The sequence below is a fragment of the Spea bombifrons genome, chromosome 1 (genome assembly GCF_027358695.1).
Source record: "Spea bombifrons isolate aSpeBom1 chromosome 1, aSpeBom1.2.pri, whole genome shotgun sequence".
In the NCBI taxonomy this organism is placed as follows: Eukaryota; Metazoa; Chordata; class Amphibia; order Anura; family Pelobatidae; genus Spea; species Spea bombifrons.
The window spans coordinates 36,173,978-36,190,799 of record NC_071087.1 but is presented as its reverse complement, the minus strand read 5'-3'; the positions used below and the strand labels follow the sequence as shown (position 1 = coordinate 36,190,799).

At 36.7% G+C, this 16,822-nt stretch overlaps 1 protein-coding gene across 2 annotated transcripts in view; it reads right to left on the bottom strand.

The window, feature by feature from the left end:
• NR3C2 (nuclear receptor subfamily 3 group C member 2) overlaps positions 1 to 16,822 on the bottom strand; it is a 148,474-nt gene that overhangs the window by 22,270 nt on the left and 109,382 nt on the right. For both annotated transcript variants that reach the window (XM_053460664.1, XM_053460673.1), the window contains exons 4-5: positions 10,816 to 10,932; positions 14 to 361 (exon numbers count right to left, since the gene is read on the bottom strand). In XM_053460664.1, coding sequence (XP_053316639.1) covers positions 14 to 361; positions 10,816 to 10,932 — 465 coding nt within the window. The remainder of the gene's footprint in view (positions 1 to 13; positions 362 to 10,815; positions 10,933 to 16,822) is intronic.

The following is a 16,822-nucleotide window of genomic DNA, read 5'->3' as shown; positions in this document are numbered from 1 at the left end:
TGTCCATCCGTACCTGGAATTAATTTTGCCCATTTTACAACTTGAATCATCTGCTTCCCAGCCAGTCGGTTTAAGCTGGACAAGAGGTATTCTGCCGTATCCGGCTGAGTAGGGTCATATCCTGCATACACCACATCAGGCTCGATGTTTTCAAGTATGACAGATGCTGACAAACTTAGAGCTGGAGACACGGCAGATATGAGAGGAACAACAGTTGTGTTTGCAGGAATGGGGGTGTCTTTTGGTGAAGAGGGGAATGTCTCCTCCTTGGGACTCTGTGGTGTAGGTTGCTGATGCTGTGGCGGATGCTGGTGCTCTTCATGCACTCCTTTTAATTTACCTAACTTTTTGGATTTCCGAGCTGAAATAATAGAGGGAAAACAGGTCAATTGGCTTGTAGACACGGCATATTTTTTTGTGATCAAAGTAAAAAAACAATTGACACGTGCAGCATAATGTCATGTTTTTTTTATTGTGCTTATACACAGTAGTATTAAGCTGTAAGCCTTCCCAATCCTTTACTGTCCTAAAAATAACTAAATTTAATAAAACACAATAACATATCCATGCGAGATAAAAACATAAATATTAAGTGTATTTAAGGCTCCATCCAGCAGGCAGGTTTATAAGTGTTAAAAACACAAATATGTGCCATGGCGTAATGGGTAGTGGAGCTCAACCGCGTGTTATTTTGCCATATGGCTCCTAAACACCAAGCAAGACTGTACAGCAGCGGAATGGAAGAAGTGAATGCATCAGAGCTTCTTAATTAGCTATCACCTTACATCCAATCAGTAAGCTTGGTTTAGATGTCAAATAGGCACACAGAAACGCCCGTAGATAATGGCATCATTTTGAATTGTATGCCAGCCTGGCATATGTAGACTCAAGAACATTAAATATAATACGCATCCATAGCTATGCCATATCTTTTTTATTATTCAGGGGACACCAACCAAAATAAGGCTGAAATTATGTTTTTAATTTTCAATGTTGATAAATACTCTTGTCCATCATATATATATATATATATATATATATATATATATATATATATATATATATATATATATATATATATATATATAGGGGTGTGGCTATATTGGTTTAACTGAGAACTGTTGATATCTTCATTGCTTTATGCTTTTCAGAGTCTTAATTCGTGTACATTAGGATTAAAAAAAAAACGTAAATTATTTTGTGACTTGACCAATACTCCTGTATGACCTGCCTGTCTAGAACAATACTTATCAAGGTTGGCTTCATGTGCACAGAAAATACTGTAAAGCCCAATGCTACAGATATCTATATTTAATTCCCTTATATGATAGTTCCAGGGCAATCAGTCTGCAGTAATTGATTTGTGATTAGTGTGGAAATTATAGAAGTAATTTACCTGGTAGACAATCACAGTGATGAGTATAAAACGGCTTACTGGCAGATTTCAGCTCTCACGTGAGTCACACTCTGTCTGTATTGCTTTAGTAGCATGTGATTTAAATGGATTCAAACGAGACTGAAAAATAATGCCCAAACTACATTTTCCCAAGCATCTGGCAATAGCCGCAATCTGGATTACAACACGATCCATTTATGAGTTACTCATTTATTTCAAATAAAAAAAAACAGTAATGCAGCATTAGCAGGGTGTTAAATTATTTTGGGCAATACAAACAAAACTAAAGATAATCTTTATAAGACTAGTTTCTAAAAAGCTTAAAACATTTTAATTAATGAGATGAGCGGATAAGACAGGACTCCTGTTCAGCTCTGTTAGATTCCTGGAAGAATAAATTCAGATGTCAAGGAAACTCCCCAACAATGTCCTTGAATGAAGCATTTATACTGTGAATCAAGGTGCAGAATATGTTCTAAAATCAAACATTGGCTGTTTTGTTTTATTCTTGCATACAATTAAGCCCTTTCACTACTATAACCCGTCCAAGCAGAGAGAGCCTAGAGGCTAACGAGGCAAATTATCCGATATCATACAATGAATCTGAAATACAAGCATAAACTAATATATCCGATCCATAGATCATGCTTACAAACCTACTATGTGTGTGCATGGCATGTGCAAAGGATTATTAGCTTGTGTATTGTATATACAGTAAGTAATGCATGTTGAGTCCTCTTGAACCCAATCGCACACTCCCTAAATCTCTTGGTTTATTCCGGGCTGTTTTAGTTGCTTAATAAAATATTAGAAATATGAGAACAATAGTAATAACAATAATAATATCACCACCGTAGAACACTAGTTGCATTTAAATTAATAAGAATTAAAAAGACAGAATCGTTGGTATCATCTACCATAATGTATACAGGCTCTATATTTATATATATATATATATGTATATATATATATATCCTGATGAAAGTCAGCAATGACTGAAACGTTGACATGACTTTGTTTGAATAAAGAAAAGTTGTTAACTTGAAGACCTGGAGTGCTGACCATCCTTTGAGAGTGCTTTATATATATTATATATATATATATATATATATATTATATATATATATATATATATATATATATATATACACCGTAAATAGAGATAGATAGATGCGCACACACGCACACACTGGTAGCCTTGAGAAACTTGGTCCATAATGTTACCTAGTGAATCAAGAAGAGCTTGACAAAAGAAGGTAAAATTACATGGAAAGGTCACACAAGAGGCTGCTCCTAGTGGTTTATGAAAAGACCTTATGTCTCGTAGGATTCTCGTCAGCTGACGGATGTTTTCATATAGCTTTATGTGGATTTCATCTTATCAATGTTTGTAAATTGTGGTCTGCGGGGTTGCCAAGGAACAGATGAAATCTATAGACGACGTAAATCCATCAGGCCTCCGTTTTGTTTACCTGATAATGTTTAAGAGACTAAAAATAACAGCTAACCCTGCAGCAAAAGGACAATAGTTCATGCTTTCATTACTAGTATATACAACAAGCATGAACACATATTGTCTTTCTGCAACCGGTGTCTGATCACTATATCTTCTATTTATTTATTCACTAATGAGTAAAGAGCAGACGCATGTTTTCGGGAGATTTTTCTTGACAACTAATTTTAATCATGTATTTTACTATTCTTAACGTGGACGAAAGGGCCATCATAAATATATTTACTTTGGAGTTACTTGTGCTCTTGGGAATCAAAGATTTCTGGGTTATAAATGATTTCCTTAGATATAGAAGAGGGGTATTTAGCCAGAGACACTTACAATATACTGTATTATATATGGAAAAAGTACATATATACTTTTTCCAGACGTGTTCCCAGTTAAAAAGAATCCAAGTCACCACAATATATTATCCAAGATATATATTTTCAGAACACGTAAAACCTTGAAGTCATGAGACAAAAGAATATAGAAGGTAGCAAGACCTGTTTAGTCAAACAATGGGATGGGTCGTATATGTTCATTAAATTTAAACTGCAACTAAAGGTTGAGGTTTAATCACAAGACAGTTTTTTTTTGCATGTAATACATTTAAAAATAGACAAAATGAGTGCTGCCACGTGATCCAGTCTCTTCCACCCACATTGCAACTGAGGTCTATAGCAGGACTGTTAGTATGAAGATTATCGTCAACGCTATATAAAAGTTAACAAGTTCTGTATGGTCACTTAGTTATGAAATGTATATGTCCTAGTGTATGCTAGTCTTTTTTTTACACTGTAGTAGTATTTCTGGTTTAGCTAATGTTTTGTCCACACCTGCCGCTGGAATGAGATATGGAAAGTCTATTTTATTTATACGGGGGGGGGGGGGATGCAAGTTGCTACAAACGGAGACATAGTGGCTTACTTCTAGTAAAATGTGCAAAAAAAAGCCTTTTGTGGAACCCAAGAGTGACATAAAATTCTATATCTTTTTCATATACATATCTTAGCCTCAATTACTGATAATCTAAGCCAACAAATACATACCCAACGGCAGAGATGGCTTAAAAAAAAAAAAAAAATCAACCTAATTTTCTACAATGCATTATGCAGGGCCCGCTCAGACCTTCTTGCAGGGGAAGCTCGATGATTAGTGATATTAGGCAGCTCAACTGCAAACTCCCAGGTTACTAAATTGATTTGGAGCATTTAAAAACAGAAAACAAGGAGAATTTAAGGAAGATGTTTGTTTTCAATGGCAAGTGTTACATGAAATTTGCAACATCCCAGTGAGATCCTACGAGGTAAAGAAATGCCAGTGTGGCACTAAAGCTTTAAAAACAAGAATTTAACAACAAATGTTGGCAAAATTAATAAAGTAGTCTGTCTATAAGAGCTGTTTCTTAAAATCTGGGTTAGTTAGGGAATATTCGTATGGATTATTAAACCAAAGCACGCTGACGTAAATGAAGTAAAAAAGCATCCATACTAGTGAATCAGCACAATATATATTTTTTTTGACAAACAGAATTATTTACTGGGGCTTTATGTGGTTGATTGCACAGGATGAACCATATGCTGTTTTTACTTTCAATCATGCTCTCACAACTACACTTTCAGGACAGAGTGGTAGTAAATTAAAAAAATAAAATAAAAACAGGATGACAGATTTCTGTAAACATGGGTAAATCAGGGTGAATGTCCGATAATGTCAGAGATTCATCCAAATTAGGATTAACTGCGGTTACCGTAGAGGTGTAATATTACAAATATTTATTTTCACTAAACAAATCCATCTTAATTCTAATAATCTTCAGGTGCAGGATTATGTGTTACAAAATAATGACTGTCTGCCCACAATTTACTAGATGACAAATGAGATAAGAAATATAAGACTTGGTCTCCACTTGGATGTGTACACAACACTCTGAATTATTGGGAAATGCTTTAAAAAGGGCCTACCTGAGAGGACCCTGCATATTGCATCGTCAATGTGGTCAAACTAGAGAGAAACGCTTGGATACTTTAAAAAAAACAAATTCAAACCACATTTTACTTTAACAGACAGAATGAAATTATCCTAAAACAGAGATGATTTCCCAACTGGCTCAAAGTCTAGTTTCTCGTGCTGGCAGGAATATAATTGAAGTGTACAATTTCACTTCCCGTCCTGCTATTAAGTCATCTGTATCCTTCCAAACCTGTCACGCAGTACCAAGGACTCAACAACTTCAACATATGCAAACTGAATGTTTTATTCGAAGGCTTTGTCCAAGACTTAAACCCCCAGTTATAAGTCTAGGAATCAGGAATCACACGTGCATAGTGGCAGGGCTGGACTGACAATAACTTGAAGGCCAATGGCCGTCTGATGACATAGGTGTGGACGCTGGCTGAATGTGTGTGGCCGCACACTATGCTTTTATGCTCACGCAGAGTGTGGCCGGGTATATACACACTGCAGCCCCCGATCTGCCGCTCCAATATGTGATGCTGGTGGCCAGCAGCCCACCAGGCATTTGCTGGGTGTGCCAGATGGGCAGTCCAGGTCTGCATGCTATCAAGTGATATTGGCGCATTGCAAAGACAAGGAGTAAGTACAAATAAAAGCATATTGGTGTGCTCTGTCTCATTTGTATACAATATTATATCCATATTCTTTTTTGGAATGTACATTAGAACATGTATTAGTGCCACTGAACATGTGTGAACTAGATTTCACAATCCAGTACAATAAATAATACATATTTATTCTAAATGTTGAGGATCAGGAATATGTAAACCAAGCTTTCTAATAAGATTTCCCATGCCTTTATAGAAATATTTTGTGGAACACTTTTTGTAGAAATCGTTTGTTTATTGGTTTTCAACTGGATTTCAGTTTTGCTGCAGACACACAAAGCATGCTAAGAAGTATATTACCCTTGCTTGATTCGATCCACCATGTTATTCATCTTGACATTCAGCTATTTATTTATAAGTTACAAAATAATACATAGGGGTTCCTATTTAAAAGGTCTAAAATAATTCAAAACCACTAATCGTGAGAAAGACAGGAAGAATATAAGAACTTGTGAAATACTTTAATAAAGCCTTCTTTCATCCTAATGCTCAGGCATTCGTCTTACTCAGCCTTGCTGCAAAGATCATTTAAGGTGAGCTCAAACAAGATAATAAGGTATATTATATTAAAGCGGGAATGGGGAACACGTATTTCAGGTTTCTGCCTTACTAATAAAATAGAGAGTTTCACGATTATTGTTGAATCACTAATCCCCTTATATGTGGTAATTGTGAGAGGCTCTTTCATATTAGCTCATGACAATATTATACTTCAATCACTAAAGAAGTTGTGTTTTACAAAGTATCCTCTTTTACAAGTAAATTATCTTTGCAAAGTTTTATTACATAAAATAGTTTGCACTGTTAACTATTAAGGCCAATGGGTTTTCTATAAACCTTAGTTAAGTAAACTGGAGTTCCATTTTTCAGTAAAATGAAATAATCACACAATCTCTAATGCAATAACACAGATTATCAAATAATATATACACAAGGCTGATTGTGTAAGTATGTGTGAGCATCAATCTATATCTGTAAGTATGTTTAGGTGTGTGAGGGAGTGTGTGAGCATAAATGATTAAATCCACATATGAAAAAATATTACGAAAATGCGTAGTGTTAAATGCTAAGAAGACTACCATTTCTTGTTTACCACCCCTTTCAGGCTATATGTACTAATTTGATGCATCTTGCTCCTGGATGTGATCATTACCTAGGGCATTTAGTATCTGTGTACTACTATCTGAAGTTTTACAACATATTAAGAACAAGATGCAGTTTTACACTTTTTTTTGCATGAAAACATATTTTTATGCAGAACAGTCATTATAAGTTTCAAAACTCTGACCAAAAAGTTAGCAGATTTACTTGATATGCCCATACACAGTATGGGAATATGCTGAAAAATAAATCATCTCTTAAATGCTTCTATACCATACACAGACCCGAAATGCACATTCTCATATAAAAAATGACTTAGCTTAACAGATGTCCTGGAACTACCAAGGAACTACTTACCATTAATACGATTGTTTGCCACTCATTTTATTTAAGAGGAATACTTTATTTTTTTTTTTGAATATTTCACTATGCAAGAGTATCGTTCCACTGATAAATGCATGCAAAAGTATGGCTTTCCTGTCCAGTATAATTATTGTTACAGAAAAAGTTTTCTTCCTTAGAATGACATGCCAGACTCCTCTTAATGCATATAAAGTTTGTATATTGTTCAGGCTAAACTTCCACGGGGAAGTGGAGGACAATATGGGTAAGGAGCACAATGCTCTCAGGATACTGTTCTGACTATTGGGACTACCTGTATATTTATTATTGATGTCGATAGTGTTCTATATATTTACTAAATTTAAAGGTGCACTCCATAGTGAGTAACATTAATTATGCACTTTATGATGTTTATAAAATTGATAGGTGCACTCTATATAGAGTAATATACAACTATACTTGAATGACTCAGCACTTTATGATTTTTTGATGGTTTACATGCACTTGAGACACTTTATATATATATAGCCATATTCCCTCCATATGCTCTGATTATTTTCCTAGAAACCTCTGTTGTCTATATTATGAAATATTCTATATGTTTTTTTATTAAAATGTTTTTTGTACAATAAAATAATATATTTTAATATAAGGGCTTGTGTAGAACTCTTTTCATGCAAGGTGTACAAGTTTACAGGAGTTTCCCTGTTTTGAGGATGAGATCCTTATACATACCACAATATTTATAACATCATGTTATTTGTGAAAAGTGTGGTTGGATTCTTTTGTGTTATAGTATTTAAATATATATAGTATATGATGTATGTTGTCTATGAAAGTCGATACGTTGAGTGGCAAGCATGAACAGTCAAAGAGTCCATTTGAACCCTTAGTAAATACTGAACCCTGGATAAAAACAGAGCAGTAGTGGCACGAGGTGATAAAATTGGAGGAATCACCATAGCAACCACTGAACTGAATGATTTTTCCGATTGTACATGATGTATGACTTTGACTCGGGTTTGTTCCATTCTGGCCCTTATGTCCCATTGAGCTCTTAGCTCCAAAAGATGGTTTACCGGATGCCCACCATGGAATTCCTTAAAAAGTAATTTGGTCTCCTTGATTTTGGTCTTACTGGAAGAAATGTCCTCTATATGCCATCCTAACTGGCTTTTGAGATATGAAAATAAAGAATGTGCCTGCCTTCTGGTAGACTAATTACTTTCACAGCCTTGTAAGTTTCTCAGGTGGAATATGAGGAAACCGCTGATTTTGTTGGAGCTAAATAGAAAATTATTAACAGGTCGTATGACATAAGCCTGTGATTCCTGCTAGAATACCTCCTGCATTCTCTCCAAACACCTTTCCAACCTTTCCGCACTGTATAAAGTTCAAGACATTTTTCTAAAGGCTATTCACATCAATTATCTCATAGAGAAGATTTTATTATTGTATTTGTTATCTGTATAACATGGAGCCCCTATAATTGAAGCCCTAATTGTATCACTGTGTTGGCAGGTTGTTATTGCATGCATGATTATGGCTGACAGGACTCACACAGACATACAAATGTAACACTGACTATTGTGCTCCAAGACTGTTTCTGTGTTATTGTGTGCACAGCAGGCATCCAGTTTCACCACAAACTCAATGTTTAAGACTGTGTCTTTTCTTTATTGAGAGGGTGGTAGATAAGCGGAACTGACTCCAAGGAGAAGTGTAGAGGTTAATACAACCAAGGACTGATTGACATTTGGGTCTTAATGGGAAGAGTAGATGGGCCAAATGTTTCTTATCTGCCTTCCAATTTTGTTTTTAGGTTTCTGTGTTATATTCAGAGGTGTGCTGGAAACATTGCAAACAATAACCTCCTTGCTCATAACCCTACTGTATTCAGCAGTGTATTCTGGCCTAGGCCTAGGGTGGTAGGGCAAGTCCAAGGGGTGGCAATCTCCCTGCAGCAAAACCATGGAATGGATTGCCCTCGAGGGAGCTGGCCCTCTGAAGGGCCGGTTACAAGGGAGATCTCTAATCTCTCCAACTGGCCCCTATACACTATGGAGGCTGTGGCGAGCCTCCATGTGATGCATTACAAGGCGCCTTGCCAAAAGCGCTAAAGGTGATAAAAGAACTTTTTCTACAATACTGTTTATAAAACGGAATCTACCTATTATACCCGGGTGCAAATTACACGCTAAGTTACATAGTATGTGTAATTATTTGTATGTTGTTAGTGCTAGTAGTAAAATATCTAGTAGCAAAACTAATACATTTCTAGAATTTATTTCGTCATGTAACGGCACACTAAAGCCATATGATATCGACAGGATAAAAGCGTATGAAAACCACATCGGTCATTCTACACTTGTGAAGAAATTTAACATTTGCTGTTCCACATGTAAATGGCAAGAATGTTTCTGGTGATAAACAGCTCTCTTCATAAGAACAAGCAATAACACGACAGCACTAATCCTGCATCTCCCTCTATATCAGTCAGAGTTGGCCCCAATATAAAAATGATTTAGGCACCTGCCAGGGTCTTCAGCTGTTTAAGACCCCCGGGTGCATTGGTCTGTACTATGGATTGGAACTGGAGAATGTGCATGTGCACGACAATGATGTGAAACAATTAGGAGGAAGGCAACAGAGACATGGTTTGCTTAGTAAACAACTCAAGGGCCCAGCCCTGACACTGATCCTTAATAATAAAATAATAATTAAAGAAGAAGATAATATAAAAAGAACAAACTGATCTGTATTCACAATAAGGTACAGAGCCTATAATGTGCACCCTGTAAATACATTATTGTATTGTATATAGGCTAGTTTTCATTTTATCAAGGCTTACTTAACTATGGAATATGATACATAAAACCTACAATGTTTAAATTAATAATCTATACTGCATCATCTATACTACCAGTAACTCTTTATCAACCACCATGCTACTCCACTCATCATCTTAAACTAAATCCCAGAGTTCATACACTAAGCACAAAACACTGGTATGTTTGTTATTTTTACCCAAGGGTACTCCCAATTTAAGCACCTCCTGTCCACCTTTAGCACAGTCCTCCCTTCCACTCTTCTATGTCCATCTAGTAATCCCCCCCCAATATGACCAATGCTTCTTCCACCCAATGGAGCCTGACATGATATCTCTTCTGTGTCATCCATGTATATATATATATATGTAGAAGCAAACATTGTGTACTAAAAAATAAATACATTGATAACTCATGGCTTAAGTAAGAATGGCAGAAAACATCTGACTCTGTGGTACAAAATTCTTCTAGTTCTTAAGAGGTTAAGGCAGAATGCATGTACAAGAAAAAAACAGTATAAAATCAGATACGAAGGCAGAGGGAGAAAAAAAAAGATATAGCTTGTGTCCTTAGTTGCACTTCTCGGCTGAGACTCTGTAAATTGCATTGGAAACACTGCAGGCTGTTCAAATAGGCTGACATGTAGCTATAAGCTTAACAATGCCACACACAATACACAAATAACACTATATAACAGTAATAATGGTGCTGTTCTACAATGCTTGATATGCCAAAATACTCATTATAGAGCAAGCCTTGGTATAACATATATTATATTCTGTTATTTTTGTGTTCTAAAGCATTCGCCTAATGTAAACATATTTACCAAATTACCAAACGCATAGGTGATAAGTATGGCATGGCAAGTATGGACAGAAAGATTTAAATACAATGACAAGTGTCAGACATGGTGTTTTTCCAGAGGCATGGCTCATTTAAAGTAAAATGATTCTAAAGTATGTATATATATATATATATATATATATATATATATATCTTACATTATATACGCCCTTCATAATTCCTTACCTCCAAGATTCATTCCAGCTTGGAGACATTTCTGCAACCTGCATGCCGGACAGTTTTTCCTCCTAATCTTGTCAATAATGCAGTCATTCCTTCCTGCACACAGATAGCTGTGCTGTCCTGGGGAAAAAACATAATAATGGAGAGACAATGAATGGCTAATTTAGTGTTTGGATGTTTAATTATAAACTTGTCTTAGCAATAAGGGCAGGAAGGAAATAAAGAATGTTAATGACAAGGAAGAAAGGTAAGGGGTATGACTGACAGTACTTAAGTACTAAGTAAATACCCAACACAAGGCTTGAGTGTTTAGGAAATCTTTTGCATGATAACTCCCAAATCCCACAAGCTGTTCTGAGTTGAGACCTCATTTCTTCAATGAAGCTCAGAAATTCAAGTTGTGACATCAAAGGTACCAGAGGTATCCTGTCACCATAAGAACTACCAAGGCCAATGGGGTTTATTGACGTAAGAGGGAGTACGCAGGAGTGTTGCTGTTTAAGCTAACCAACTTTATGTATTATGAAGGTCAGTCCCTTACATGCTTCTCCTGCGAGGAGCTATGCTACCTTGGTTAATGCAGAATTCAATTAGTGAGTTCACTTAGTTCAAAACTCAATGATTCAACTGCGCTATAGAGAGCCGACAAGCTCTTCTTGCAGGAGAAGCCCACCAGGGTCAGCCACTCATTATACATAGTGACGCTGGGGGGTCAAAACAACTCTTCTGTGTTTAATGAATGGCCTGAGGGAGGGAGACATGTTTGTTGAAAGCTAATAGCCCGCAACCAGTTATATTATTATCAGGCAATAAACTACTATTTCAAACTATGGTGCATCACTTCCAGTAATAAGACATTTTAAATCTCATCCAAGTTTATCCAAACCACAGAAAACCTCGGGTTGATATAATTATCTGCTGTAATTAATGTGTCAAGGTGATGCTGAGTTAATGAGAAACTACCAGGTGCATTTCAGCGGTACCTTCCTACAGCTCTTCCTGAAGGATGCTTCACCTCTGGTCGCAAGGAAGCAGATCTGTTGGTGGTCACCAAAACTAGAGTAACCCATCACACCTCTTTGTGGGTATGGTGTGTGCTGTGCAACCATTAAACCTTAAGTTGCTTTTCAGAATAAGCCACCTTGATTTTTTTTGTTTTTATTTGTTTTTTTTAAGGCTAGGTAAAGATCAGTCCTTTTTATACTCAGCACAGCCATGCTTAAACTGGATTAGGGTTTGCTTATCAAATATTTCAATCACATCTTCTAATAAGTAACTGATTATTTAAAAAACAAACAAAAAAACTCTCTAAACTGTGTTGGTGGATGAATGGTTCACAATATTGAATTGGCAAGCTTTTTACAACGCATACTGCCCAGATCCGATTCCAGTCGGAAAAAACAAAAAATATGTAAAAAAGAGGAGACTTAGCCGAAAATAGTGGTAGTCGGTTGCCTCATTCAGTTACACCACTCACAAGCAAGAACCAAAAATGCTTTCTAATTATGCTTTAAAGGATCTATGTTCCATAGAGCTACGAGCATGTAAAACGGTCATTGGTAGCTACTGGGCCGATATAAACCATGCCTGGGGTTGCATTCCAGCATGAAGAATGCCGGGAAGCTTGAAATGATACATTGTTAGGCCATTTAACTGGTGCCCGACTACTTTGAAGTTTTAACCCCAAGGGATGTATGTTTTGCTCATTTATCCTAGACTTCACTTTTGGTGTACATATTCAGACACGCAACATTCTGCGTGTGGTAACATGTACATTTACACACATACATACATATTTATGGTATGCTTTATGATTTTGTGTTCGAGGCAGAATAAGTAGAGTATAATACTTATTTTTGTATATTTTTACTGCATTTCCGTTATTATGTTACACAGTTGCATGGAAATGAGCGGAGACGTCACGGTGCACTGCTAAATGACATTTGATTGAATAGTCTGTGTGTGGGTGGAAAACTCGTTTTTTACTTTCCCCCCTCTGCTTCGTAGCAGATTGTCTTAAAAAAAGGGGATTCTGTCAGTCAGGCCAGCAAATAGAGCTGTAAAGTCCCCTTAAGCACAGCCTGTATTCTAGATTGTGATTTAGAAACTTAAACGTAGCAGTTTAAATTTCCCAACAGATTTTTTGTTGCTTCAAGCTAGCTAATTGCATTATTATTTCAGGACATTTTCATTTACAGAACAGAAGGGCATTGACAACAGTTGGTGGATAACAGCCACTGACATACAATATTTATTTTGCATATCATATTTTTGTTATTTAGTAGATCAAAGGGTGGGTATGAGGCCTCTTTCTTATAAGATGAATGGGCAGGAAATGAACTTATTAAAAATGTGAACAGGGTACTGTGAAAAATGCCACATAGCACTGTGAAAAAGCATCCTGGTATCTCATCCCCGCTAGCGCTGATACCTCATAAGACAGCTTAATATCCGGGTGGTACACAGTGTAAGCTTCCTGATAATACAAACTATCAATTTCATGCAGCACTTGGCTAGGAACTATGTTTATTCATACTTATTCCACCTCTGAGGAAGCCAACTAGTCGGCGAAATGCGTCAGGTGTCTCAAACACTGTATTACATTGCCATGTCACTTTATGAAAGTTTTTATGATATATAAATAGTGCATGCATCTGTATGCCAACAGATTTATATTATATTAAACAATATTTTTTAATAAATTCAGTTCCTGCTCATTCATCTTATAAGATTGTTCATCCTCACCCTTTGATCTATTGATTATCTATGATTGTGGTTTGGAGGACCCACCAGGATATTAGTAACAGTAACAATATTATTTGGTCTAAATAATAAATGATATGGTTTTATTTTTTTCTAAAGCAAATAGTAGACCATTTTAAATTCAAAAAAACCTTTTCTTTGCCTTACATGGCAAGAACACCACCAATACAAAAGATGTCCTGCCTGAATGTCAGAAAATTCACAACTGCATTTTGAAAAGCCTGATATCGTAAACTTTTCAGGAACAGCTAAAAAAATGTAATATACCGTATTTGCTCGATTATAAGACGTGGTTTTTTCCAGAGCAAATGCTCTGAAAAATACCCCTCGTCTTATAATCGGGGTCGTCTTCTAATCAGACCCCAAAAAAATGGCTGGGGCCATGCTGCTTACCGGTCGCGAGCAGCGTCTCTTCCGTTAGAAGCAGGAGGACAGGAAGCTTGTAGCTTCCTCACAGAACTCTATCTCCCCCTCCCTCCTCTGGGGGCGGGGCCAGAGCAGTTGCTCGTACAGCCGGTCCCTTGCAGAAGTCTTCGAGTGAGAGATCTGCAGTTCAGGTAAGGGGGTGGGGGAGGGTTTTTGGGTAAGTATGTGTGATTAATGTGTGAAGTATGTGTGATTAATGGAATGAATGAGTATTTAAATGTTTGTGAATGTGTGTTTGTGTGTGATAGCATGGATGTGTAAGGGGGGTGGGGGTTGTAGCATGGCATAGGGAGGCTGTAATCCCACTACTATCATCCCCAGGTTCCAGCATGTACTGGCTGCCTTGGCTTGATAGGAGTGTGATTGCTGTTAGCAGCAATCACACTCCTATCAAGCCAAGGCAGCCAGTACATGCTGGGTTAAAAGGCATATCATGGGGCTGAGTGGCATATAGGGGGTTAAAATGCATTTCTGGACCTCCAGAAATGCATTTTAACCCCCTATATGCCACTCAGCCCCATGATATGCATATATACCTCCAGAAATGCATTTTAACCCCCTATATGCCACTCAGCCCCATGATATGCCTTTTAACCCCCTATATGCCAGAGTGGCATATAGGGGTATAAGGCATATCATGGGGCAGAGTGGCAAATAGGGGGGTATAAAGCATTTCTGGGGGCAGAGTGGCATAACTGGGGGGGCAGGTTGGCAAATAAAAGGAAATTTAAAAAATATATTTACATGAATTAATATTTACTGGTAAAACTTTTTTTCCTATAGGGTCGTCTTATATTCAGGCTTTTTGTTTTTTTCCTAAATTAATATTTTGATTTTGGGGGGTCGTCTTATAATCGGGGTCGTCTTATAATCGAGCAAATACGGTAATATAACAGGGTTTACAAGTATTGGAGAGGAAATGACATGACTTGTTTGGTGCAGGGAAGCATGGAGCATGGTTACTAACTAGACATGGCCTACAAGCAGGGCTATCTCTGGTGGTATGCGTGGAAGCCAGGGCATCTTGACCTTTGAGGGGCACCCAACTGGCAAAACATCATGTATCTGCCGTCAAAGAAAACACAGAGAATGTGAGAGCTCTTTTTTTTTCTCATGATGACTTCCAGGGGTGTTGCTAGGTTCTAAAAGGTGATAGAGCCAAATAATAACACTGGGGCGTGCTATGCTCAATTGAGATGCTGTTCCTTGCTCGTCTACTTTTGTAACTAAATGAAGCAAAAACTCTCATTCCTAATACTGTTGAATGTCCAAACCATTCCACAAGATGATTATTTAATTCTGTAAAAGTTTTGAAGGGGAAACATAAATGCCACGTGACACAAAAGCAGACATTGATAAGTTATTGTCAAAGAAACTGCTATTTTATGTCATTAAGCCTTCAGGAGAAACAACAAAACTGCTAATGTAAACATACTAGTGGGGTCAATTATTAGTCTTCCTGTACCTTTAATTGGAAATTTTTTTCCAATTTTTTCCTTTTTGGAAAAGAAAGTCCATTCTTCTCTGTAAATTTGCTTTTTAAAGTATATCCTCATACGAGGTACTAGATCATAGAGTAGGAGTAAATTAAATTCACAATAGCTGTAATACTTCAAGAAGCTGTCAGTAAACAGTCTACTGACTTTTTTTTCCTAAGGGACCCCAGATTCCGATAAGGAACCAGTTTTCTTGCTTTTCTCATTTCCAGACCATCAGTAATGATGTGCGTTATCTTGGGAGTTCTAAAATACATTTACCCAATAGAAGCATGCATTAATTTTGTAACGATAAAAGTGTTTATTCTGCCTATTACAAAGATACATCTGATTTCTGCATATGGTAAATGCCACATCTAAATATGCAGTTGTAGTGATGCAATGCTGTCAAGACCATAAAAATAAATAAATATCCGAGTTTGTATTGAGATGGCTCCTGATTTAATGCAAGTAGCTGATACGGGTTTTACAAGACTATCCGCAATATGGCCAAAATGAAATGACTTTGTGCGGCTATAGAAAGTTCTGTGTCATGATTTGGTGTGTGATCAAAAAATGGTGTGTGAAAACGTTATACCTACGTTTTACTTTTGTAAGAGTTTTTTTTAGTATATAAATCATTAAATAAATATAGAGAATAAAGACCACAATGTAGAAAAGTGGTAACATTTAGACCATACATGGTTGGTAATTTTTTTTTTAATTATCATTTTAACACAGCTCTTAGAGTTACTAAGATATTGCCACTAGATCAGGCATTTGCCCCGTGTGCCCTCTGGCTAGTGATATATGTATATGTAAATTTACCAAGAGTCAAAAGGATTGCAATTTGTAAGCCAGCAAGAACAGCGCTCCCTACAAATTTTGTACCAGTATTTCTCAAAGTGTGTATGTGTATTGTCAATGAACCGGGTCATGTTCATTCGTCCCATTGTAATAAATAAAACATAATGTAAATTTGAATGATCCGACAAAAAACTCTCTTCTCGCAAATCCTGGCTGCAAGTAAGAAATCATTTTCAATGGGATGATCTGAAAAAAACAAGAAAATCTAACTGCACTTTGCAAAACACGCCGGATTTATATAAACGGTACGTATAAATGAATCTGGAATTAAAAGGGTTGGCCTATCCTGCTCTTCATTTTGTTAATGGAAAGTTTAATGACTACATACATTCTGTATATATTAATTTAGGCATGGACCACAGTGCCCTTCCCGTGAATCATGGGACTAGTAGTCCAATAACTAATAATAATAAGAGGGATGCTGTCCCTAGACAACCCGAATCATATGCCTGTTGGATCATTTCTTAATACAGTATACA